A 27,613-nucleotide genomic window follows, 5' to 3' on the forward strand; every position below is an offset into this window, starting at 1 on the left:
ACGCGCGGGAGGAGTTGCGGTAGCGGCGCCCCGAAACCCCAAGGGGGATTCTTCCTCCGCTGGCTGCCGCCGGGCCGGGAGGCAGATTTCCTCTGCCTAGGTAGACCCGTGGCCCCGCCCCACTCTGGCCCCGCCCCCGCAGCGTCCGGCCTACCCGACGGCCGCCGCGTTGCTATGGAACCCGCCCCCGCGTTGCTGTGGAAACGGCCCTCGCTCCGCGCAGCCAAGACGGAGATGGCGGCTGGGGAGCTGGGGTCTTTTGGCGGCTACTACTTCAGATTCCTGCCTCAGAAAACCTTCCAGTCTCTGAGCACTCCGGAGACCACCAGCCGGCTCCGCCAGTGGTGAGAGGCCGAGGGGCAGGAAGAGAAGAGCCCCTCGGTCTTCGCGCCTGCGGAGACGCGGGTTGGGCGGCGAGGCGGCCCCTTCCTGAGTGAAACCGGGAGGCAGCAGTAACAGGGGCGAGGGGCGGACTCCGTGGGTGGGACGGGCTGAATGTGCTCCCCCAGAGGATGCTACCCCAAGTTGACTGTTTTTCTCTTCTCTGCCCCAGGTCCATGCTGGGTAGAATCAAGGCGCAGGCGTTCGGGTTTGACCAGACGTTTCAGGTTTATCGGAAGGATGATTTCGTTATGGTTGGTATGGGGGTTGGAGAGTTCCTTGGACCACTGCTGATTTTACACTTTTTCCCACTTCGGCATAAATTCTTGTGAAGACGCCATTACTTAGTGACGTCGTTTTCTTGGAGTTTGAGAATAATAAAAAGGTTCAAATGATCAGTTTTAAGAGGAACTTTTACATTTCGTATCACCATAAATTAGCTCATCTTCAGTATCCTGCCATGTAGAACTTTTCCATTTTGAAAAGTCAGTCTCTTGCTAGAAAATTGGGTCTCTCTTTTAGTAGGTACACCTCATTTTTAAATATTATCCAGCCTTATCAGCAGCTTTATTTACTAGGGTTGTTAGCTTCAAATTACTTTTGGTTGTTTCTCGAAATCAAGTCTACCCTGTGAGTACAGGCGCTATTAGCAGTTCCAATGAAGAATTCCAGAAAAAGTCTTAAACAGTGGCAGAGTTATTGGAATAAGTCTTTAGCTGGTAGAGGTAGCTGCTTTGAAAAGGGAAAAACTCATTTGAAGGTGCAAATTCTGGTGTGTTTGTTAAATTTCATTCACATTATTTAAAATCCTGAAGTTTTTTAATCCTCAATTAAATGGAAAATACTGTTATGGTTTGTGATATTATTTTTGCCATTCATGCCCTTCAGGCATTGACTGTAGCATAGTTGGCATAGTTTATTTACTCATTCACAAACACTTCCCGAGAGCTACCATGTGCTAGGAATTCTGTCAAGTGGTGGGGTTGCTAGAAGGAACAAGACAGACAGGAGCCTGGCTTTCAAGGATCTTACAGACCCGTGGCAAGACTGCCAACAAATAAAAAAATCAGATCATCTCATACAGAATGATAGTGCAGTGAAGAAAATATTAGCCTAGTTAAGAAACCGAAATATTTACTGTGAGGGAAATTAGTTTCCCAGGGCTGCTATAGCAAAGTACCACAAACTGGGTGGCTTAAAACAACAGAAATGTATTGTCTTACAGTTTTGGAGGCTAGAAGTCCAAAATTAGGGTGTCAGCAGGGTTATGCTCTCTCTGAAATCTATAGGGACAAATCCTTCCTTACCTCTTCCTAGCTTCTCTTGGTTGCCAGCAGTCCTTGGCACTCTTTGGCTTGCAGCTGCAGAACTTGAATCTCTACCTCTGTCAAAGTCACGTAGCTCTCTCTCATCATGTGTCCATGACTGTGTCTCTTCTCTTTTTATAACAACACCAGTCATATCGAATTAAGAGCCCACCCTACTCCAGTATAACCTGATTTTAACTAATTTTATCTGCAACAACCCTGTTTCCAACTAAGGTCGCTTTCTGAGGTTCCAAGAAGGACATGAATTTTGGGTAGAGGGTTGAGGGTGGAATACTCTTCAACCCTGAACAGAGGGTAAATTGGTTAAATGTCTATTTCCCTTTACCTAAGTTAGTGTTATAATGTTAATATAATATGCCACTGATGGTGGCATTAATGACATTTCTCAAATATTCATGGTAAAATTTGTATAGTTTTTAATATTTTTCATTTATGCCAGTACTGGCTCTCAAATTAATATTTTTTTAGAAGGAGATGATCAGGATTTTAATTTGCTGAATTTTAGAGTGCTGTGCAATTTTTAATATAAGCCATTTACTCAATAAATATTTGTTGGATACTTACTGTATCCCTGCTGGGAGGTATTAAAAAGATGAAGAGACCTGATCCCAGCTTGTAAGTGATGTGTACAGTTTTGGAAGCTAGAAATGTAAAGAATTCTCTACAAGACAAAATAATTGCTATACTGGAGGATTTATAAGGTGCCCTAGGCACAAGGAAAAAAAAAGATCACTCAATTGGAGGGTCATTGGTGTCAGAAAAATTTCATAGAGAAGGGTGTAAAATTAATTTGGGTTGTTCAATAGACACAAAGTTCTTCAACAAAATCAAAATTCATCCATAAAGCACAACAAATTTCCATAATAGCAGGCAATTGTTTTCAAACTAATTTTCAATATCTTCATGTTTATTTATCCTATTTTTTTCCTGTGAGGTAGACAGTATTATTCCCATATTTCAATTTAAAGAACTGTATTCATACAATCATTATTTTTACTCATGTAACTAATTTGGAGGAAATAAAGCACTATGGCTAAGAGCATGGCCCAGAAGGAGATTTACCTTGAAGCTAATGAATCTTCAGGGCCCCTCACTTAGAGAATCCCCTTCCAAGGAACTCGGAGATACTCCAGCAGTATGTTCACATGTTTTTGGAGTTTTTCAAAAGTAGATGTTTTGTATTCTTAGAGTCCCTAAAATCGTTTATGCTTAGAGCCCTACAAAACCTGGATCCCCTGCTCATTTGGCCTCAAGTTAGCTGTCTCTGTTCAAATTCCACCTCTTGCCACTTACTGGCTCTATGACATTGGGCAAGTTACTTAACCTTCTTCAGCCTCTGTTTACTTTTCTGCAAAATGGTCACAGTGCGTGTCTTTTTGAAAATGAAAATAATGCTGAATATCTGATGGGATTATTATGAAGATTAAATGAATTATATAAAATATTTAGCAAAATGCCTGGCTCATAATAAGTGCTGTTATTGTTATTAACATTTGAATACTACTTTACAAAGTGTTTTCCCAAAGCAGTAGTGACTCCTGTGTGCCAGATTTAGCTTTCAGCACTTTTTATCCATTTATCACTAATCTTTACAACAATCTGGTAAATTTGGTGTTTTGACCCCCGTTTTACAGCTGAGGAAACTGAAGCTCAGAATGGTTAAATAACTTGTGCAAGCTTGCCCAGCAAATGGCAAAACCCAGGCCTTTGACTCCAACTTCCATGTCATTTCTACTACAAAAACTATAACTGAACAAAGGGTACTGCTTAAACTAGAATTCCAGATTATGAATTTTCCCTTTCAATTTAAAAACAAATTATGTTCCAAAAGTTTATGTGTGAGGTAGTAAGTGGATAGAAGGAAGGAAGGAAATATTCATCCAGCAAATATTTCTTTAGTTCCTAAGTCTGTACAGATGAACAATACACAGTTAAAGAGAAGGAAACAGACCAAAAATTGCATTGCAGAATGAGAAGTGATATAAAACATAACATGCACAAGGTACGGTAGTGACACAAAAGAGAAAGTGGTCATTTTTTTTTTTTTTTTTTTTTTTTTTTGCGGTACGCGGGCCTCTCACTGTTGTGGCCTCTCCCGTTGCGGAGCACAGGCTCCGGATGCGCAGGCTCAGCGGCCATGGCGCACGGACCCAGCCACTCCGCGGCATGTGGGATCTTCCCAGACCGGGGCACGAACCCGCGTCCCCTGCATCGGCAGGCGGACTCTCAACCACTGCGCCACCAGGGAAGCCCAGAAAGTGGTCATTTTTGACTGAGGTGGTTAAAGGAGGGTTTCCAAAAGACAGGGCACTTGAGCTAGGGCCTGAAAGATGAGTAGGAGTTTGTCAGGTAGACAAAGTGGGATTATTTTAGACAGATGGGTGGGACGATATTGTATAAGACTTTATGTGCCATACAAAGGAGTTTAGGCTTTATCTAGCTGCTGAGGAGTTGCTGAAAGGTTTTCAGCAAGACAGTAAAATTTAAAGTACTGAGATCACCTGGCAGAAGTATGGAAGGTAGATTGTTAGGACTGAGTCTGGAAGCAGCGAGAACAAATTGGAAACTGTTATCCTCCAGACAGTATATGGTGATACCCTGAATTAAAACAGGGGCACCGGGATGGCCTGGAGAGACGTTTATGAGAAACGTAGTACTCAAGGACTGATAAGATAATTGAGAGTTAGGCAAAGGGCAACATGTAGGATGACCAAGTTTTTGATTTGGTTGATTAGAGTGGCAGATTTAAATACACAGAAAGTGGAAAAGAATATATAATGAAAATGAATTCAGTTTCAGGCATGCTAAATTTGAGGTGCATACAAGTGGCAATATCCTAGATAGTTCAATATATTATCTCACTTTGAGTCTCAAGAGAGAGCTCTGGGCTTAGTATGTAGTGTTGGCATCCTCACCCTGGACTAGGGATAATGACAGGAACCTTCCATATGTCCTGCAAGGGAGCTCCTTAATTTACAGAGTTTTCTGAAGATCCGCACAACACATTATATCTCATGACCAGACTCTGCTTACATCTCAGGACCACATACCACAGAGACTGCTAGGAACTGCAAATGTTTAGCTGAGCACATTGCTGTCCCAAATAAACTTGGGATTCCTTAAGGAAGAAGGAGAGATTTGATATTGGATCAGAAATCAGCAGTCTGCCAGATAGATGATAAAGTCAAACATCTACTTATATTTCATATGTGTGACATATAATAAACATACATTTAAACTGTATAAAATAATTAGTTTAGAAATATGTTTCTACTCTCACATTTTATGAAACAAAGTTATGCAAATCTTCACATGCATTTGACATCAGTATCTTTGTTATCACTGGAAGTAGTTTGTGAATCAAATATTTTTCCAAAGGATATCAGCTTTCCTAAAGCTATCTGAGATTCAGAGAATCCCTTCTAATGTCTCACTAGAAATTCTATAACCCAAAATACCATTTGTACACATTAGGGCAGGGTTTTTTGTTTTCTTTAAAAAAGTTCATTCTTCAGGTATATAATTTTTATTTCAATAACAACAACTGTTGCTTTGAGGGGCCTTTATGAAGACTTATTTCCATTGGCTCCAGGCCAATTCACTGCAAGCCACTTAACCTACTTCCTTTCATTATGACATTTAAAATGTAATTGTAAGTGGATACCCCCCAGGGATAATTACAAACCTGAATTAAATTCTCCCTTTTGCTGATTCTTCAGAAGCCCTCTAAAAAGCATTCAAAACGAGTATTAATTGGGGTTAATTCCAGCATATGTGTATCTTTTCAAGATGTGTATTATATAAATTAAAATAATTGCACAAACATTCTTTATTTGACTTTTTAAAGTTATAAGGCAACTTCCCTTTTTTCTGAAGAATAATTTTGGGGAAGACTTTTGTAATTGGGCATATATGATACCTGTAAATTGTTTACCTTTAACCTCCACCATTAGAATGTGGAGACATGAGAACAGAGACTTTGTCTTGGTTGGCATAATGTAGACATTCACAAATATTTGTTGAATGAATTTTCACCCACATACCTGGTCCTCTCCACTTTTGCCTCTCATTAAACGACATTCATTCTGCCTTATTATTCATGCAAAAATTCTAAGAGTCATCTTTGATTCCTCCTTCTCCCTTTGTCCCTTCTAAATATTCATTGAATCCATCCACTTCTCTCCCTCCCACTTGCTATCATTTTGACATGATAGCATTCTCATGTGAACATCAGACCTTTCTGGATTACAGTAGTACCATCCCTCCTAATCAGTCTCTTTACAGCCCCTCAATTCATCTCCACACTGCAGCAGGAATGAGCTTTTAAAAATATGACTCTAATCACATCTTTCCTCTGTTTACATCTCTTCAGGGTCTTCCAACTGCCCTTAAGCTCAAAATACTGATCAATCTAGATCAATATTAGATTAAGATAAAAATTTTTGACTTGACCTACAAGGTCCTATTTAACTCCCCAACCTCATCAGACCATCGGCCCATCAACTCTGGTCACACTGAACCTCGTTATTTGTCTTCAATGGGAAGTCCCCTCCGTTCTCCCCTTACAGACTTGACATTTTCTCCATCTTGAAAAATAGTCTTGCCAGTGTCATGCTGGAGCCAGCTCAGGACAGCCTAACTGCTAAATCTTCAGGAAGCTTTGCTGGTTGTTAAGCTTTTGGCAACTTGAAATCCACCCTGGAAATCAGCAAGTGCTACAAATCAGGGCTTTTGGCAGGGAGGAAGGGGTATCAGTTGTTAAGAATTTACCAGTATACCTTTTGCCCAGCTGACCCCTACTCACCTTTTAGATCTAAACCTAAATGTTCTTTCTGCATTAACCTTTCTTCCCAAAACCATTAGAGTAGATCTGCGTATTACATACTTGCATTATAGCACCCTGCATTTCTTCATAACACTCATAGCGTGTTACTTAATATCTTCCATTTTAGTCTGTAAACTCTATGAGAGCAGGGACTGCGTCCATTTGATTTTTGGAATTGTGATGTCAAGTGTACTTTCAATTGAGTGATGGGAGCAAGAGTAACTGGTAGACAGAGAAGTGAAACAAGATAGACTCCTCTTTCAAGAAGCTATTTAGGAAAAGAGAGTGACAGCTTAAAGGGAGTGTCAGAATAAGATAAATATTTACTGCAACAATCTAAACAACAAAGAACAGAGAGTCAACAATCTTTCTGTATCAAATCCAGCCCTCTCAACCCCTCTCTTCCCACAAGCCTACACAACCACCACTTCTTAGGTGACTTGTTAATGTTTGGTATATATTCTTCCATACTTTTGTTTATGTTCATATAAATAGGTTTTATTTTGTTTTGTTTTTTCAAACGTATTACTTTTAAACCACTCTTTTTGCTCAAAATACTTACGGCTTTCCTTCAAATTCAATACAGTAAATGTTTATTGAGTAACTGCTAAATGCCAGGCCCTGGGGATATAGCAGTGAATAAGAAAAAAAAGTATTTGGAGCTTACATTCTCTTCTAATACTTTCTTTTCAATAACTGCATACCATCTAGTATAGATATACTGTGTTCAACCACTTTTATTTTATTATTATTCAGCCATTTTATTCAATCATTCTACTGATAGGCACTGAAGTTTCCAGGTTTTGACACCACAAACAATACTACTAAAAAAAATTCCTTGCACATAAATCTTATCTATTGGTGGTTTCATTTTTATATGACACATACCTAAAAGTGGAATTTCTTGGTTCATAAGCTATACATGTTTTTAAAGTTCAAGATAGTATCCAATACTTCCCCAAAGGTGGTAAAAATTCACACTTCCACCAGCAGTATGTAAGAGTGCATATCTTCTGGTACTCTGACCAAAAGTCTTTTTATTTTTTTATAATCTTTTTGGCCGCACTGTGCAGCATGTGGGATCTTAGTTCCCCAACCAGGGATCAAACCCGTGTCCCCTGCAGTGGAAGCACAGAGTCTTAACCACTTGACCACCAGGGAAGTCTGTTACTAGTCTTTTAAAATCTTACCAATATAATGAGTAAAAATGGTATCTTCTGGTTTTTATTTTCATTTCTCTCACTGCTCTTGAAGTTGAGCATCTTTTCATAAGTTTATTGGCTATTTGTAATTTTTACATGACTTTTTGTATCCTTTGGCTATCTTTAAATCAGGCTGTCAGTTTTTCTTATAAATATTGGGCTTTTTTTAAGCCATTGATGTCATCCTCCCCCACCTTTTTTTTTAAATTAATTTATTTATTTTTGGCTGCGTTGGGTCTTCGTTGCTGCGGGGGCTTTCTCTAGTTGTGGCAAGCGGGGGCTACTCTTTGTTGTGGTGCGCTGGCTTCTCATTGTGGTGGTTTCGCTTGTTGCAGAGCACGGGCTCTAGGCACGCGGGCTTCAGTAGTTGTGGCACGTGGGCTCTAGAGCGCAGGCTCAGTAGTTGTGGCGCACGGGCTGAGTTGCTTCACGGCATGTGGGATCTTCCCAGACCAGGGTTTGAACCCGCGTCCCCTGCATTGTCAGGCGGATTCTTAACCACTGTGCCACCAGGGAAGCCCCCTCCCCCACCTTTTAAATCATATTTGTTGCAAATATTTCCTCCCAGTCTATTGTGTTTTTTTTTCTTTACTACTCATCATGGACATCATTATGTTTTCTGACTGACCAACACTTCTTGAACATACATGTGATTTGGAGTGATTTCCACCTTTCATTTTTTAGGAAGTTTGATGTGGAATCCGAAACACTTGCCTGTTTTTAGATATAATTGACATGATATTATATTAGTTTCAGTTATACAACATAATGATTTGATATTAGTATGTACTGTGAAATGATCGCCACAGTAAGTCTAGTTATCATCTGTCACCATAGAGAGTTACAAAACTTCTTGTGATGAGAACTTTTAAATTTTATTCTCTTAGCAACTTTCAAATATGCAGTACAGTATTATTAATTATAGTCACCATGCTGTCCATTACATACCTATAACTTATTTATTTTGTAACTGGAAGTTTGTACCTCTTCAACCCCTTTACCCATTTCATTCGCCTCCCAGCCCTTCTCTCTGGCAGCAACCAGTGTGCTTTCTGTATCTATTTGTTTAGTTTGGTTTGTTCTGTTTTTTTAAATTCCACATATAAGTGAAATGATGGAGTATTTGTCTTTCTCTGTCCGACACTTCATTTAACATAATACCCTCAAGGTCCATCTATGTTGTTGCAAATGACAAGATTTCACTCTTTTTTATGACTGAGTAGTATTCCAGTGTGTGTGTGTGTGTGTGTGTGTGCGTGCGTGTGTGTGTGTGTGTACACCACAACTTCTTTATCCATTCATTCATCTATGGACATTTAGGTCATTTAGGTTGTTTCCATATCTTGGCTATTGTAAATAATGCTGCAATGAAATAGGGATGCATATAGCTTTTTTGATGTGGACCATTTTTAAAGTCTTTATTGAATTTGTTACCATATTGCTTCTGTTCTATGTTTTGGTTTTTTGGCCCCGAAGCATGTGGTATCTTAGTTCCCCGACCAGGGATCGAACCCACACCCCCTGCATTGGAAGGTGAAGTCTTAACCACTAGACTGCCAGGGAAGTCCATATAGCTTTCTGAATTAGAGTTTTTGTTTTCTTTGGATAAATACTCAGAAGTGGAGTTGCTGGATAATATGGTAGTTCTATTTTTTTATTTTTTGAGGAACCTCCATACTGTTTTCCATAGTAGCTGCACAAATTCACATTCCCACCAACAGTGCACGAGGGTTCCCTTTTCTTCACATCCTTGCCAACACTTGTTATTTCTTGTCTTTTTGTTGATAGCTATTCTAACAGGTGTGAAGTGATACCTCATTGTGGTTTTGATTTGCATTTCCCTGATATTAGTGTTGAGCATCTTTTCATGTGCCTGTTCACCATCTGTTTGTCTTCTTTGGAAAAATATCTATTCAGATTCTCTGCCCATTTTTTAAACAGATTTTTAGGAGTTTTGTTGTTGTTGTTATTGAGCTGTATGAGTTCCTTATGTACTTCGGATATTAACCCCTTATCAAATATATGATTTGCAAATATTTTCCCTGTTCAGTAGGTTGCCTTTTCATTTTGTTGATGGTTTCCTTCACTGTGTAATACTTGCCCCTTTTGCATTCAGAGCACAAATCTGGGATCTAGAGCTACCAACCAGATTTATCAGTGCAAAACCAGTTTTTGAAAAGTGAGCAACCTTAAGGAAAGAGGTACACACAGAATCCTGAATTTTTATGGCAAAGGCATCCAGCTTTCAGTTAGGGCAGTCCTGGAACAGTAGCCTTGGTGAGGAAAGGATCATGGTAGCTCTTTTTAGTGCTTGATGGGACTATAGCAAGGCTGACTATTTCCTCATCAGGGCAGTTCTACATATGATTTTGTGTTATTCTGAGGGCCCAGCACTTAGCCTGATTCTCTACATCTCCTGATAATTATGTAGACTGCCTAAGATACTTTTAATAAGTTTCTCTTCAGATCTTTTCAGCCAGAGTCAACTGCTGGTACCTAGAAATAAAACTCTTGGCTACTTTTCTTTCTTTTGCCATACAGAAAATTTTCATTTTTTAAGAAGTGAAATTTATCACTTTTCTATGTGCCCCTTGGATAGAATTAAATTGACAATTACATTTAGATTTAGATTTAGTTGGGGAGAGTGGAAGCAGTGATTACTTACATCAGTTAATTGGGAGAACAAGTTTGAAAGAAAAAATTTTCAAACATTATATAACCTCTTACTTTTCACTGTAAATCATTACTTTCTATTTATTAAATTAGTCCCAAAGGTATCTACTTGGACATAACAGTATTGTTCATACTGTTCCAACTTGAAGGTAACAGAACTTCATTTCTTTATGAAACATTTATTGCTTAAGACATTTTAGCAATTTAAAATTATCCTTCCCCAATTTAAATTAAATGAGATTTTACTGTAGTTATTTAAGAAGGTAATTCTTATTACTGTTTATAATAATATATCTAACTTGTTCCCCTCAAATTTGTATTTCAGGCTTTTTTTAAAGATCCAAATGTTATTCCCAATTTGAAGTTACTTTCAGATTCTTCTGGACAGTGGATTACATTAGGTAAACAAAATTTATTTTCACCTCTTCAGATTACTATTTTACTATTATAACAAAATTTTACCTCAGGAATTTTCATTATTAAAATATAAATTGTGAATAATGACTCATTTGCTTGACAACATCAAAGTCATATATTATCAACTGTGCCAGGCCTGCCCTGCATCTTTCTCCTGGTAGTCCACTGATGCTATCCTGGCTTAACACCTAAGAGCAACTTTTCACTCTTTACATTTGTTTGGAAAGTATTTATTGTGCACCTTTCATGGACTCTGACAGATGCAGGGAACATAAAGGTGAGTAAGAGAAAACGTGTACTCAAGGAACTCACTGATATATTTTAAAATATGTGCAATAATGTATCACAGGTGCTAACATAACAATGGGAGAAAAAGGAGGGGAGTGGTCAATTCTACCCAGTGGGAAAGGGTCAGGTAAGATTCCACGGATGTGCGGATGCATGGGTAAAATCTCAGTTGGGTCAGGGGAATGGATTTCTGGCAGCCACCATGGAACAGTCTTTAAAAATAATATATTAAATCATGGAGGAGAGAGTCTTAAATTCTCAAAAGGAGAACTTCATATAGATAATATTTTCATAGTACGTTGAAACACAGCTAGAAATCTTTAAAGAAAATTACCCAAACATTTAAATACTTAATAACACTCAAATCTCTTAAATATCTCTCAGGTCAAGGAATAAATTAGAGAGTTAACAGAAGACCATTTTGAAAACAGAAACGTGAACACTGTATTTGAAAATTTAGGTTGAGCCCTCTTAACAATTATCATTCCAATTAGAAGGAGAATCTGGTTGGTAATGTGAACATGTGCTGAAGAAAATGTAAGTTGATTTTAAATTAGATGGGGTTGTTTTGGTAAATTCTTGCAACGTATTTTCATGGAACTCTAGTGGCCTTACACAAAAATAACTTTTCATAAAGTGTTAGTCAAGCACAAGTTTACAAACAGTTCATGAAGTTGGACTTAGTAGGTCAAATTTTATTGCTTTTGGCTAAAGACCACTGCAAAATTTATAGAACAAACAGTTAGTACAGTGTGATCTTCAGACTACTTACAAAGTTAAACTGAGTACCTAAGCAAATATATTTACCATTTCCAAATCTTCAAAAGGAAATAATCAGAGTCATGTATCATAGTGTTTACAAACCATGTTTACAGTAACTTCAGTAAACTGATTACAAAAGATAACGTTCATTGAAATAGGCATTCTACCTTCCCCCATTTTGGTACATACTTCACAAAACAGCACTGACTTTTTTCTAATTATTGTAAAAGGCACTGCAAAAAGAAAGGTTCTAAAATTCCACATGTACTTGACAGAATCAATTAGAAGTACTCTGAAAAATAGAAGACGAGGTAGCACTCCATTTCAGAAACAGAAGTTTCTAGTGGATTGCTTGTACTCTTAACATTAACTTGTTTTTATCTCCTCCTATTTGCTTTTCTTCTTCTTTTTCTCATATATTGGCCATCTTCTCTCTAATTTTACTCTGGGGGCCTTTATAAGCATAAGAAATAGCTTTTGTTTAATGAGAGAAAAGACATTTTTCAAGCAAGTGAACCAGGTTTAAAGAGAGTGATGATGGAATCTCCTTCACTACTGGCTACACTACCTACATTGCCAATTGCTGGTGCTGATTTATCCTCTCAGCCAGCTGCCACGGCCCCCTTCTTTTAGACATACTATGCCCTTCTTTGGCTGACGTGTAATGGGTGCTTCCTATGTGCTGAGCTAAGGGCATTATGCACATTTACCTCCTTTAATTCTCAAAACAACTCTGAGAGAGGTATTATTGTATATCCCTATTTCAAAAATGAGGGGTCAGGGCCTCCCTGGTGGCGCGGTGGTTGAGAGTCCGCCTGCCGATGCAGGGGATGCGGGTTCGTGCCCCGGTCTGGGAGGATCCCATATGCCGCGGAGCGGCTGGGCCCGTGAGCTATGGCCGCTGAGCCTGCGCGTCCGGAGCCTGTGCTCCGCAACGGGAGAGGCCACAGCAGTGAGAGGCCCGCGTACGGGAAAAAAAAAAAAAATGAGGGGTCAGAGGCATGAGCTAAGTAACTTGTGCAGTTTTACATAGCTGGCCAGGTGGAGTTGAGATTCAAATCCAGGCTCTAGAACTCATCTTGCCTCTGTCACTTCCACATTAACGGGGTTTCCAGAAAAGCACCGACTTGGACACTAAGTAAAAAGGAGCTATCCAGCGTATTGTAATGCTAGTATTGAGGGGGAGAAAACAATACATTCTTAACTTTCTGTGTGATCTTCGTGATGCATTGTAAAACTTATAAATGCTGGAGACATAATTTAACCAAATTTCTACATAACAGAGAGTGTGTGCTATGCACTGGATTGTGTCCCCTCCCAAAGTCTTATATTGAAGCCTTAACTCCTGATGTGATGGTATTTGGAGACGAGGTCTTTGGGAGATTTCAGGTTTAGATAAGGTCTTTTTTTTTTTTTTTTTTTTTTTTTTTTTTTGCGGTACGCGGGCCTCTCACTGCTGTGGCCTCTCCCTTTGCGGAGCACAGGCTCTGGACGTGCAGGCTCAGCAGCCATGGCTCATGGGCCCAGCCACTCCACAGCATTTGGGATCTTCCCGGACGGGGGCACGAACCCGTGTCCCCTGCATCGGCAGGCGGACTCCCAACCACTGAGCCACCAGGGAAGCCCTAGATAAGGTCTTGAGAGGCCCTCATGATGGGATTAGTGTTCTTATAAGAGTCTGTCACATGCGGACACAGCTAGAAGGCAGCCGTTTGCAAGCCAGGAAGAGAGTCCTCACCAGGAACTAAATCAGCTGACATCTTGATTTTAGACTTCCCACCCTATAGAACTGTGGAAAAATAAATGTCTGTTGTTTAAACTACCCAGTCTACAGTAATTTGTGATAGCAGCCCAAGCAGACTAATACAAATTTTGGTACCAAGCAGAGTGCTTCTGTAAAAATACCTAAAAATGTGGAAGTAGCATTGAAATTGTGTAATGGTTATAGTCTGTAAAAGTCTTGAGGTGCATGCTAGAATATGGATGTTAAGGTTGATTCTAGTGAGGTCTCAGACGGAAATGAGGAACATGGCATTCAAAACTGGAAGGAAAGCAATCCTTGTTATAAAATGGCAGAGAACTTGGCTGAACTGTGTTCTAGTGTTTTTGTGGAAAATAGAACTTGTAAGTGATAAAATTAATATTTGCTGAGGAGACTTCTAAGCAAAGTATTGATAGAGTGGCTTGTTTCCTCCTGAATGGTTATAGTAAAATATGGAAGGAGAGAGATGAATTGAAGAAGGAATTGTTAAGTGGAACGGAACCAGAACTTGAACATTTGGAAAATTCTCAGCATATCCATATTGCAGAAAATGAGAAACCTTGTTCTGAAGAGAACACTAAATGTGTCCTTGAGCAACCATTTGATAAAGAGATCATGGGTGCAACTCATGGACTTAATCAGCCATTTCAGCAGAAGCCAGAAATAGAGATGGGATTGTACCAGCAAAGATACTGCCAGCTTGAACTAAAGGGGACAGAAAAAAATGAGACAAAATGAAGGCTATCAGACTTTTTAGATCCTACAGGGCTAGACCATGGAGCCACTCAGCTGTAAGCATGTGCTATTCTTCAAGAAAAGAGAAGAAGGACTGAGAAGGCAATTCAGAGATCGTCAGGGTCACCCCCTCAGTTTCAACAGCACACTTCCTTGGGGGAAAAGCTGCCCCAGTAGGTATGGAAAGCAGAACATTGAACCAAAGAGGATTATTCTTGAGGCTTAAAGTCTAATGGAATTTGCCTTGCCAAGTTCTAGGCTTGCTTGGGACCATCACCCCTATCTTCTTTCCTATTTCTCCCTTTTGGAATGTAAACATCTATCCTATGCCTATCTCACCACTGTATTTTGGAAGCATGTAACTTGTCTTGTTTTGCAGGTTCTTAGCTGGAGAGGAATTTTGCCTCAGGATGAATTGTACCTCAACTCTCACCCATATCTGATTTAGATGATATTTAGATGAGACTTTGGACTTTAGACTTTAGGGTTGATGCTGGAATGAGTTAAGACTTTTGGGGCTGTTGGGATAGAATCAATGTATTTTTCATGTGAGAAGGACATGAATTTGGGGGTCCAGGGGCAGAAGGCTGTGGACTAGATTGTGTCCCTTCAAAATTCATATGTTGAAGTCCTCCTAACCCCACCCATGACCTCATCTAACCCTAATTACTTCCCCAAAGGCTCCATCTCAAAATACCATCACTTTGGGGGTTAGGGCTTTAACATACGAATTTTGGAGGGACACAATTCAGTCCATAGAAAGTTCTGTTTCTATGTTTCAGATTAAGTGGTTTAAATTCAATTACCTTCTCTCACCATCCACACCCTCCTGCCACTCCCCAAATCAGACCTAGGGTAGATTTATTAAAATAGCATGTTGCCCAATGTCAGTCCCTCATCCTATGGCCACCAACCCATCTTTGAAAATTGCCTGGCTTTATACTGCTCTTGTTCTTTGGTCTTCCAATATTACTCAGACCTACTCTGTCATTTTCTAGGGTCTTCATTTTACTTTAATCCCCCGAAGGATTTTGCTTCTAGAACAAAAGGAGCTTTTCTTAGCAGCATATCTTTTGAAATAACTGAGGCATGCACAGTTCTTGGCTCCAGGCATTCTTCTTGCCTCCACAGTAGCCCAGCTCAGGATCAGAATGAGAGCAACAGGTCCTAGCAAGACTCTGGGTGGACAGCCAGAGGGAGGAAGTGTAAATAATCACCAACATTACTTTCTCAAGCTCAAATTGCTTCTCAGGTCAGAGATCCAGCAAATATATTGGGGAGAGGACACACCATATCTAAGTCTGCAATCATCCTAGAACTTTGAACAAGGAGAACTCCACCCCTTTAAATCTGAGTGAGTGCGTGTGCGTATGTAGGTGCATAAAAGAGAGAAACCGATTGAGTGACTCGCTGAGGCAATAATAAAAGTATTCACCTTAATCTTTATGTCTTTTTGCAATTTAATAGAACCTCTAGTAACAGAAAATCCATTCCTGAAAGACACATTGAGGAAATAAATGGGGGGGTGGTGTTGGTGTGGAAGTGGGAAGAATGAGAGCTACAAGAGAAAAATAGACAGAACACCAGGATTTCAAATTTCTCTAACACTCGTAATAACTTGATTAGGGCCTCGTTTGAAATTTACGTTGATTTGGAAAACCTTTTTTTTTTTTTTGTAATAAACACTATAAGTGAGATCACAAGGGAGAAATTTTTAAATGGAGAGAAACATTTTCAAAATACCCTCAGTGACTTTAGAAACATCCTTACTTATGTTAATTAAAATTTTTGTAATATGAATTATAAAGCATTAAGCATAATACAAATCCAAAATCATATGAAGCAGTTTCTATGTTTAATAGGCAATTCTGATATATACATTAAAACTGATCTAAGAACCTCCTACTACACAATAAATATTTCATTTTCAAGTATTTTCTAATTTACATATCCTTCATCTAGGCCTGAAATGGTGAAATTTTGTTATAAACTTTTAATAATTAATAAAAATAACCTGCAAAATAAGAATTTAATAAAATCCCCAAACTAATGTGTCTTTTAAATATATCAAAACATATGTTGTGGGCTTCCCTGGTGGCGCAGTGGTTGAGAGTCTGCCTGCCGAAGCAGGGGACACGGGTTCGTGCCCCGGTCTGGGAAGATCCCACACGCCACGGAGCGGCTAGGCCAGTGAGCCACGGCCGCTGAGCCTGAGCGTCCGAAGCCTGTGCTCCGCAACGGGAGAGGCCACAACAGTGAGAGGCCCGCGTACCGCAAAAAACAAACAAGCAAACAAACCATATGTTGTATTTGGTTACTTCTTAGAATCTCTGCAGAGTGATATTTGTTTTGGCAATAATTGAGAGTACTAAATTAATTTTTATATCTCTTTATTCAGGAACTGAAGTGAAAAAAATTGAAGCTATAAACGTTCCTTGCACACAGCTTTCAATGTCATTTTTTAATCCGTTATATGATGAAGATATTGTACGAGAGAATGGACATATTGTTAAATGTTTAGATTCTTTTTGTGATCCCTTCCTTATTTCTGATGAATTACGAAAAGTAAGTACAGAATTTTAAATTTTCACAGTAGAATTTCATTTCAGGAAATGCTTAATGTCAAAAACTTTTGCCTGCCTAAAACCCATAAAATACCTCTTATCAATGAATAATGATCAGTAATAATCATTACCCGGGTAGGCTTCTTCTTGGATGACACTTTTCTTACCAACTTGCTTATGTGTGTATTTCATTAGTTCTCAGTGGGCTTCTACTGACATCTAATGGGTAGAGGCCAGGGATGCTGCTAAGCATCATGCAATGCACAGGACAGTCCCTACAACAAAGTTATCTGGCCCAAAATGTCAGTAGTGCTGAGGTCAAGAAACTCTGGCCTATTTAATTGATGATTATTTTTCTTCAATGTTTTCTCTTAACATATCAAATGAATATTTAAAAACATCCCTGGAGGGAAATAATCTTTTAATCTCATTGCTGAGATCAAAAAGGCATTTGATTAACTAAGTTAACTTTTGTTTTAATGAGAGGCATACTGAACTTGGCATCAGAAGACATGGATTATTTTCCTGATTCCTGATTTATTATTTACAAGATAATAATAACCTTAGGCAAGTCATTCAATATCTTGAGCCTCAAGATCTTATCTGTACAATATGGAAATTAAAATGCCCATTCTACCTTCTTCCTAAAATTGTTGAGAAAGCATTTTATGAAATGCTGTTAAAGTGAAATATCATCATTATTATTATTTGAATTGATGAGAAAGAGTATTTACATAGAGGTCAAAAATTAGGGCTATCAAATAGACATAGGTTCAAATCTAGGCTCTGTCACTTTAATAACTGTCATACTTAACCTCTCTAAGCTTCAGTTTCTTCATATATGGTTTGCTCTTCAACAGAATACCCTGCAAAACTGCCTCCTGCTTATTTATTGCCATGAGTAGTACCTCTATTCAGGAAGTGCTGGGGCTCAGGGTTTTTTGCCGATTGCCTGTATGTTTTGCTCTTGTGTTCTTTGCCACTCTGTGGCAACAGAGCGGGCTTTAACTTGGTAGCTTTCTGGCTGAAAAAAATATAAATAACTTTTAGCTTTAGCCTGAACTAGAAAGGGCCCTCCCATTGTGTAGCTACACAGATTCTGTTGGCACACTGTGTAATTAAGTTCTGATAATAGCCTCCTTCCTGACTGCGGCTCAGAAGTTGGACTCATTAACCATTGCCTATCTCCTCTCTGAGGGCTACACAACTAAACAGATCTGTATGTTAATAGAGAGGGAGATCAGACATAAAATGATATTGTTTTAACATTCTCTCCAAAAATGTTTTTAATTATAATGTTTTAATTGCACAGCCTAATCAATTCAATATATGAGTCCTTGTGTAAGGAATGTGTAAACTATTCATCCCTAAGGGCTTTTGTCACCCTTGTATTAAGCCAGATCTTTAGGGCTGCAAACTTGGGTTTTAATATCACATTATTTCCTTATAGAGAGAGAGGGAGGAAGGGAGAGGAGATGTTACAGGTCTTATATGTGCCACACAGATAGCAATAAACTGTGGACCACTTCCTCTTACCTTTTACTACATATAACTTCAGCTTTCATCAAGTCATTATAAGTAAACTACATATAGACAACACCATAGAGTTTACTGCTTTTTAATGCCTCTTATATAATGACCTTGTAATGATTTTCATTTGAGATTGAGGTAAATAAAATGTTAAGTTTAATCAATTTTCCTAATAAAAAGTGTACTTCTTACTGCTAGACAGTGATTGTTATATGACTCATATATCCTTCCTTTACCTATGTGATAGCATTAAGCGTTATACACAATTTTTATAGCTTTTTTCCATCTAGAGTTTCTTATGTGTATTTATGTTTGTGTTAAGTGTATGGTAGTGTTAAATGTTATGCACAAGTTTTAAAGCTTTTCTCCATGTAGAGTTCCTTATGTATTTTTATTTTCTCTTCCCACTTTATATCTTGGTTACATTCTTTTGTCTTTTATTATTTTTATCTTACTGTATCAATATTTTATTATTAGCTATTTCACATTCTTTTTTCAAGTAAATGAGCTATAAGCAATTCAATAAAAGGAATATATTTTGTAGTATACATTCATCACCTGTTCATGTCCACTACAGTCAACAAATTAAGCAATTGTCTATAATGCCCAATGGTGTAAGAAAATCCCCCACATCAGACCTAATCAAACTATTTTCTGAAAGAGGTAACAAGGTCTCAAGAGAGCAAACATCCATGTAGCTTGGTGATGTGTCAGGTGATATTATTAGAGAAGAATAGAAGAAGAGGTGATTATGAGGCTCCAGCTACCGGAATAGTTCAAAATGGTGTAACTGTGGGCATAAGGAAAATAGTAATCCAAACACTATGAAAGGGCTTAGAAAATGACCATTTGTGTTTAGCCTCTTGATGGAAGCAAAGACTATGGACCTTATGGGATGGAGAAGTTTCTCCATTTATTTATACTCCCATTGTTTCCGAATGAGATTCACAGTGACTCAACTCTAAAATTTCAGTAGCACTGAAATGATTACTAAAGATATAAACTAGAACAAAGAAAGCAGAAGAAGAGAAGGCTTAGGTTTAGATTTATTCCTTTCACTGTCTGTACCTGATAAAATGATAGAATGGAGGGACAATAAGCACAGTTTTCACAGATCATTTTCTCCACTGCTTCAGGATTGGTTCTTAAAATAGGTCTAAAATTACTTTTAAACATATAAACTGGAACTTTTGAAAACATAAAAATTAGAACCTCAAATTATGTTACATTGAGATGAATTTTGTCATCTTACATAGGTTTTGCTAGTGGAAGACTCAGAAAAATATGAAGTATTCAGCCAAGCAGATAGAGAAGAGTTCCTGTTTTGTCTTTTCAAACATCTTTGCCTTGGTGGAGCCCTTTGTCAATATGAAGATGTGCTTAATCCATATCTGGAAACAACAAAGCTTATCTATAAGAATCTAGTGAGGTAATGTTGCTAGATTACAATATGTAAATCTCTGGTTAATAGAGCAAATTATTTGTTTAACTCTGGTAGGATTACCCAGCAACTATTTGTGGATCTATTAACAACCAAAGTGAGTAAAAATAGCACCACCCTGACCCCCTCGTCAGAGCCTCCTTATTCTCTTCCAGGCTACAAAATTTCTAGATTTCCCTGACCCTATTTTAGTCCTCAGTCCTCTCAGCTGCCTCTTGTCCTTGTTTTCTCATCCAGACCTGTCACCCACTCCATCCCTTACTAGCAACTGCCTTCTTCCAGGTCTCCCTTTTGTCCCTAGGCCTTCTTTTAAATCTCAAGGGGACATGAGCTCCCTCAGGGTGTTTGAACTTGCTTGACTAATACTGATGAATATAATAGTAAAAAAAATTATTACCTTTGTTCTAAAGAGATAGAAGAATTTTCACCTAAGTGTTAATCTTTATCTTTTCAAAATTAATCCTAAATTTGTTTTAGGTATTCCACTAGGGTTTTTTTTTTTTTTTTTTTTTTTTTTTTGAAGACCAACTGAGGATAAAGACTTTACAAATCTTTTATTTATGCTTTTATTTTAACTGGAGTGAACATTCTTTAGTTGGGTTTTTCAGTGATGAAGAGATTGGATCATCTTTATAGGCAAAGGGGATAGGAACAAGTAAAAGCAAAGGTTCCCAGAGTTTAGTTACACAATTTTACTTTTTTTTTTTTTTTTTTTTTGGCGGTACGCGGGCCTCTCACTGCTGTGGCCTCTCCCGTTGCGGAGCACAGGCTCAGGACGCGCAGGCTCAGCGGCCATGGCTCACGGGCCCAGCTGCTCCACGGCATGCGGGATCCCCCCGGACCGGGGCCAAACCCGCGTCCCCTGCATCGGCAGGCGGACTCCCAACCACTGCGCCACCAGGGAAGCCCTAAATTTATTTATTTATTTTATTCTTGTCTGCGTTGAGTCTTCGTTGCTGCGTGCAGGCTTTCTCTAGTTGCAGCAATTGGGGGCTACTCTTTGTTGCAGTGCACGGGCTTCTCATTGCGATGGCTTCTCTTGTTGCGGAGCACGGGCTCTAGGTGCGCGGGCTTCAGTAGTTGCGGCACGCAGGCTCAGTAGTCGTGGCTCACGGGCTCTAGAGCGCAGGCTCAGTAGTTGTGGCGCATGGGCTTAGTTGCTCCGAGGCATGTAAGATCTTCCTGGACCAGGGCTTGAACCTGTGTCCCCTGCATTGGCAGGCAGATTCTTAACCGCTGTGCCATCAGGGAAGCCCCACAATTTTAATTTAATAGGAAAACAACAGAATTAGATTCTCATCAAACTCTTGATTGTTACTTTACTCATCCTCAACACCTCAATTCTCATATCCATTACATGTGTCATACAGCTATACAACAAACTGCATGATTCAGTTATTCTACTGAGTTTATTTTTGATATAGTTTTAAAAACAGAAAAATATTTCTATAATCTGTCTCTGATTTTTATGAAAAAGCTATTGTGTCAATACATAAAGATTGTTTGAAGAGAAATTATCAAAATAGAATTTCAGAAATAACATGCACATACCTACATCAAACATATTCTGTTCTTATCATTTGCAGCTCATGAAAACTTACAAGACTGCTTCTAGCACTCGCGCTAGATACTCCTCGATGTACCCTAAACACACACACACACACATACACACAAACACACACACCACAGCCACCACAGTGTGTTGTACCTCATCAACCACATGAACCTGTGGAATTCCTCACTACCATGTGCTGTGGAGGAAGAGATTCTATTAGAGATATTTGAAATAGAAATAACTTTAGAACCTAAACATTGAAGAAACTGCTATTTTTTCCAACATTCCCTTCCCTGAATTCTCACTTGTGATACTCCTCTATACTTTTTGGGTGCTAAGAAAAAGTATGACTCAAAGAGTAATGACCACTCATAAAATGAGTATCCAAAATTCATGACATCTTACAGAAAGGATAAGAATTGTGTCCATGGAATCACTTAATCAGGCAACCAGCAAGTGTTAACACTGGGCACTGAACTCGACCAAGCACTAAAGAGTGCAAGAGGAGGCATCAGGCAGTCTCTGACCTTAAGGAAATTACAAGTTAACATAGTAAATAATAGTAAAGTAATTGTTTAAAATCTTTTATAAGTAAACGTTTTTTATATAATCAAATGTTCAGTTATTTATAGGCAAATGTTTACAGCTCTTTATACTGTAATAAAACCCCCGGAAGTTCAAAAGAAGAAATTGTCAGTGTGGGTGTGAGCAATCAGGGACGTCTTGATGGAGTCAAGTCCACAAGGGCCAGCAAAGAGGGGGGCAGTCTGTTCCCATTTCAGGGGCGATGCATCACAAGTCTGTCATTCTAGGGGAGACTGGGAAGGAGACCAGCCCAGTTACAGCATTACTTTTCTCTGAGACCCATTAAATATTTCTCTTGATGATCCAAGTTAAGCATGCTTATGAATTTCTTTGCTGAATGAGGGGAGGATATGAAATTGTCTTCCCAAAGCAACTTCAATAGAAAATTATGATTAGAATAAATATTTGCTTGAGATGGCTTCGGTGCCAACACAAAGCAACTGAATGCGTTAAATGACCTCAAAATCCCTTAGGAGCTATGTTGGTTTGCTTATCATATGCACTACATGGGTCTTTTCTAATATTAGTCATGCTGATTTGGGTCAGATGCTGTGTCAGTTGGTTAAGGTAAAGATACAGGTTGGTTCAACATAGCATTTATCAAGGGGTGTATAAGTAGAGGAAGCACAAGTGGAACTTGAAGTATCATCAGTAATTTCTCAGAATTCTGAGCCATGTATCTAATCAAGTCATTTGTACAAGCTAACTTAACCAAGACGGATGTTTTTTCCTGTTCCTTTACTTGAGTTTTGGGTGTTTTTTTTACATGCTTTAGAAAAATGTTTGCTATCTTTCTAATTAAACATGCAGTAGCTACCTTACATTATCTAACCTGCACTTGCAGGTAAACATTGTCCCTGATTCATTCTAGCAAAGACGTCCATCCCTTATGTTTGTAGATATTGAGGGCACATTACAGAGCCTGATTTTAGGGGTCTCTGACTCAAACAAAAAGGTAAAAACATTCTTAAGATATTTTCCCCCTCATCCATTATTACAAGTCCTATAAAAGACATCTTTTAAATGTTTTGGAAAATGCCTTATTTTCAAGGATTATGGTCCCTTTAAATCGCATAGGCAGTACTTCAGAACCATTTTCTTGGAGAGCAAATGATCAATTGTTTCATTGCATCTCAAAAATAATTCTATAGTTACTAATGGTGCCTGTGTGTTTCCTACTTTAGACACTAAACACATGCTCTTGTCAAAGTTTTAGGAGACGTTCTCCAAAATACATATCTGCCCCAGATTTTATGATTTGTACTGAGAGGTTTAGATTATGACCTTCAGATGCTAATTAAGCGGTGGGGTCCTTGTGTCTTAAAATGAGCAGAGTTAGCTAGAATGGTCTGTACACCATAACATTTAGAGTCAATATGGGACTGATCCTCAGAAATGAGCACAAATGATATTGATAAGAAACCAATCATTACACTATTTCTAAACTATTAATACAAGCATACTTTTTAAAAGCACTACATGGAAATTATGTTGCAGCATCCTTAAAAACTATGGTTACCTGGAGAGTGAATTAGTGACTGCCAAAAATGTGATATAATGCAATTATTAGTAGAACACCCTAGGACACAAATGAATATCACTTCACATTTCCTTTTCTTTTTTTCTTATGAGATATAGGACAGGTGATAATATACTTTGCTTGACCTATAAAAAACTAGACGAATTGTCTTAGATATATATATATATATATATATATATATATTTTTTTTTTTTTTTTTTTTTTTTTTTTTTTGCGGTACGCGGGCCTCTCACTGTTGTGGCCTCTTCCGTTGCGGAGCACAGGCTCTGGACGCGCAGGCTCAGTGGCCGTGGCTCACGGGTCCAGCCGCTCTGCAGCATGTGGGATCTTCCTGGACCGGGGCACGAACCTGTGTCCCCTGCATCGACAGACGGACTCTCAACCACTGCGCCACCTGGGAAGCCCTCTTAGAGATATTTTAAAGTAACAGTAATACAGGACCAGCGGTAATAACATGGAATAATATGATTTATTTCCATTAGGAACCAACTCCTAATAATGTACAAATGTAGTTTCTTTTTAAAAATAATACAACTATGGTGTGTGTTTGTATGTGTTAAGTGATTACTATGTGAAGTATCAAATACTAAATTTCCTCTAAGTTTATTTGATAAGCACAAACTTTTACAGGGGCTCTTTTTTTAAAAAACTGAGGAGTAATTTACATATAGTAAACTGAACAAATCATAGTGTACATAAGTTCAGTGAATTTTGATATATGTTTACACCCATATAACCACCTCCAGATCAGTATTTAAAATTAGATATAACTATAGATATGTTCTGTATTTTGATCTGGGTGGTCATACAGGTGTATGCAAACGTTTTATATGTAGTGGTGATAGTCTTCTCTTAGATAAGCATGAAATTTTAAATGTAGTCTCCAACTTTCAAGCAGTGTATCTTATGCATTAGAGAAATAAAAGAAAATGACCTCAACTTATATTATAGAAATATATGGAAATCAATTTAATTGCATGATTCCTGGGTTTAAATTTGAATGAAATGTGTTAAAGCTGAAAACTACTTAAGAATCTTGAACCCTGAACCCTGAAATGGCTTGCATCTGGTCATCTCTAACAGGTGCACAAGCTCAAACACACATGCATGCGCACCCTCCCACAGAGTCCCCCTTCTTCCTCCTCCTCTCTCTTTCTCCCCATTTCTTTACATATGTAGTGAAGGGAAAGAAGTACTTTCACCTGATAAAGTGAAGAAGAGGGATGTCTTCCTTTAAATGTAACCTACACGTGTAACACATGGACAATACCTTTGATGTATATGAATTTAGAGGTATAAGATAAAGGTGTAAGATAAAGGTATAAGATAAACAGGTGAGGTGTAGGGAAAGAAAACTGGACTCTATATCACCTAAATTCTATTCCCAGAAATACCACTTTTAGTTGGAATGTCTGAAATGTATCATTTAACTGCTCTACTTCTATTGTCTGTAAAATTGGCAAAATCATGCCTACCTCACTGAGTTGTGTGATCTTTACATGAGGTAAAGTATATAAAGGTATTTTGCAAATTGTAAAGCATTATAAATATGTGTATATATTTATATATGAATTAATATATAAATATATATCTGTAGCTTATTTCCTCAATCCTCAGTTTGCTTCCTCCCTATATATTGCTACAGATTATCTTTTGTGGGGAGGGTAACTGAAAGAGAGCTATGAGAGAAAGTGATTTTAATAGAATATAATTTGGTAATAAATAATTTAATAAATAGTTTTCATATACATTACTCCACCTAATTCTCATATAATCCTAAAGGGAACCATATCCTACCCAGTCTGCATATGAGAAAATTGAGGTTCAGAAAGGTTAATCTTGCCTAAAGTGAAATAACAAATCAGTGGCAGAACTGTCATTTATGTTCAGCCTGTTTAATTCTTTAAGTTTAGTATGTTTTTATCTACCCCTATGGCTGTTTACACTTCAGGCTGACTTTAACCAATTCTTGTTTTTCCAGTAATTGTCTCTGGCCTAGGAGTCTTTTCATCATCTGAGTCTCAAACTGACCTCAAACCCTCTAACCGTAAAATTCAATTTTCTGCAATTTCAATTCAGTTAACGTTGCCCCATCCTTTGATGAAACCACAGATGCCATTCTTTTCAAACTACTTAATTGGGTATTCTATATTTCCATGTTATATATGGATAAGAACACCTGAATACTAAAAGGGATCAACATCTTAAATGTATTATGCCAGTGCTTGTTATATTTTAAAATGTTCCCTTTTCCTCCCTATTTTAGTGTTCGAAAGAATCCTCAAACCAAGAAAATACAGATTACCTCTTCTATCTTTAAAGTTACAGCATATGTAAGTATTGAGGGGAAATGTGCAACCAACCAATCTAATTATTTGTTATTAAGAGGATTGTAATAGCTGGAGATAGCAACTAGGACGATGTTATGCCTCAGAGAGGAATAGCTAACAGAACGTATACCTGTATATACAGAACATAGTTAACATAAACTAAATAGTCTTCTGTTAAAATTAAAAGTTGATAAGGTATGCTTTTATTTGGAGAAAGTATGAACTTTTTTCCCTGGCTTCTTTTCTGTTATCCATGTCTAATAATAGTTCTTTCTTATTTTAGAGCTAAATCTGTGGCTCAGATGAGGTAGAACACAGTTCTTTAGACTGTCAAACAATAATTTTTGGGCAAATAAGTAAGAATGACATAAATGTCTTTATATCACAGAATCTGATACTTGAATTTTAGTATCACACAAAAGATTGTTAATACATATGAAGCAGTTTCTAAGTATCTGTATTCACTTATTTAACAATTATTTTTTGAATACCTACTGTGTATCAGCTACTGTGCTGGACTAGAGCCCAGTGATAAACAAAGGAAACATAGTCCCAGCCCGCGTGGTATGTATAGACCATGTTCTGAAAAAAGCAAAGATAGAGGAAAAATGCAAAATAAATTTTTGCAATATTAGGACTTTTTTCAAAGATAGAATTTACTTTAGACTATGAAATCCTTAAGGTCAAGAATTATGCATGTTTGCATAGTACATATGTATTGTTAGCATAGTAAGTAGACTGTGCTGCCCACAAATATTTTAAAATAGTAGTTAACTGCCAACTTATGGTCAAAGATTTGATATATGTTTCGTGACATTTTACCACAAAATATATAATAGCTAAATATGTTGATTATTATTTAAATGTAGTTGTATACTAAATAATTTAGGTTTCTCTTTTTCAGGATTCTGTTGGTATGTGCTACCCTTCAACAAAGAGTCATGAACAAACATTTTCTTACTTTATTGTGGATCCTATCCTGCGTCATGTTCATGTTTTATACCACTGTTATGGCGTGGGGGAAATGTCTTAATGTTTTTTCAGATTATCTATATTTAGATAATTTTTTATTACCAATTTTTTATTTACCAGTTTTTAATTTTAATACTGATTTATGGATAAACATTTACTTTGCAAGTTAATTCAAGTAAAATGTAAAGAACCTGCTTAGAGCAAAAAAAACAAATACCAAGATGCCTTTCTTTAAATTTATCTGGAATACTAACACGGGAACCAAATTTCATCCCTAGAATAATCTACACCAATACAGTTATGGAATTTTTACAGAAAGTTACAAAGAACTAAAAATCTAGTTCATATTTGTTGCATTAAAATTCGAGTGAGTCCTCAATTTTCCGTTTATTTTATTTTAGAACCAAATTAATTCTGGATTGAAATTGTGACAGAAAACTAAACATCTCTAACCACTGATCATTAATATGAATCGTTAGCTTTTAAAATTCGAGTTTCATTTAATTACGTTTCTTCACTGCATAAAGATTTGCATCTCTGGAGCTGTGGAAAACATAACAATTCCTTTAATTCATTTGTCCCACTTAAAATCCTCAATAAAAAAATAATGTTCTGAACATAATTGTAAACTCTTTTATCACATAATAAATTAAAACTGAGCTGCCCCCACAGCTAATACAAGAACTACATGTAAACAAAGAGGGTTGTCCTGATGGTATTATT

The 27,613-nt window shown here is 37.8% G+C and overlaps 1 protein-coding gene across 1 annotated transcript; it reads left to right on the forward strand.

Annotated features, from left to right (window-relative positions):
• Positions 1 to 224: 224 nt before the first annotated feature.
• On the forward strand, positions 225 to 27,542 carry CFAP300 (cilia and flagella associated protein 300). The gene is made up of 7 exons (XM_082627750.1): positions 225 to 344; positions 554 to 635; positions 10,735 to 10,810; positions 16,772 to 16,938; positions 19,724 to 19,896; positions 25,855 to 25,921; positions 26,823 to 27,542. The coding sequence occupies exons 1-7, from the start codon at positions 235 to 237 to the stop codon at positions 26,949 to 26,951; spliced, it is 804 nt and encodes a 267-aa protein (XP_082483876.1). The 5' UTR covers positions 225 to 234; the 3' UTR covers positions 26,952 to 27,542.
• Positions 27,543 to 27,613: the final 71 nt, after the last annotated feature.

The sequence above is a fragment of the Mesoplodon mirus genome, assembly GCF_964341445.2.
Source record: "Mesoplodon mirus genome assembly, chromosome: 7".
Lineage (NCBI taxonomy): Eukaryota > Metazoa > Chordata > Mammalia > Artiodactyla > Ziphiidae > Mesoplodon > Mesoplodon mirus.

Bases quoted from the DNA above. Each gene is read 5' to 3' on its own strand.
- CFAP300 (XM_082627750.1), top strand. From the start codon at position 235: ATGGCGGCTGGGGAGCTGGGGTCTTTTGGCGGCTACTACTTCAGATTC. The intron at 10,811-16,771 runs GTAAACAAAATT...CTCTTTATTCAG, and splicing joins TGGACAGTGGATTACATTAG to GAACTGAAGTGAAAAAAATT. The intron at 16,939-19,723 runs GTAAGTACAGAA...CATCTTACATAG, and splicing joins TTTCTGATGAATTACGAAAA to GTTTTGCTAGTGGAAGACTC.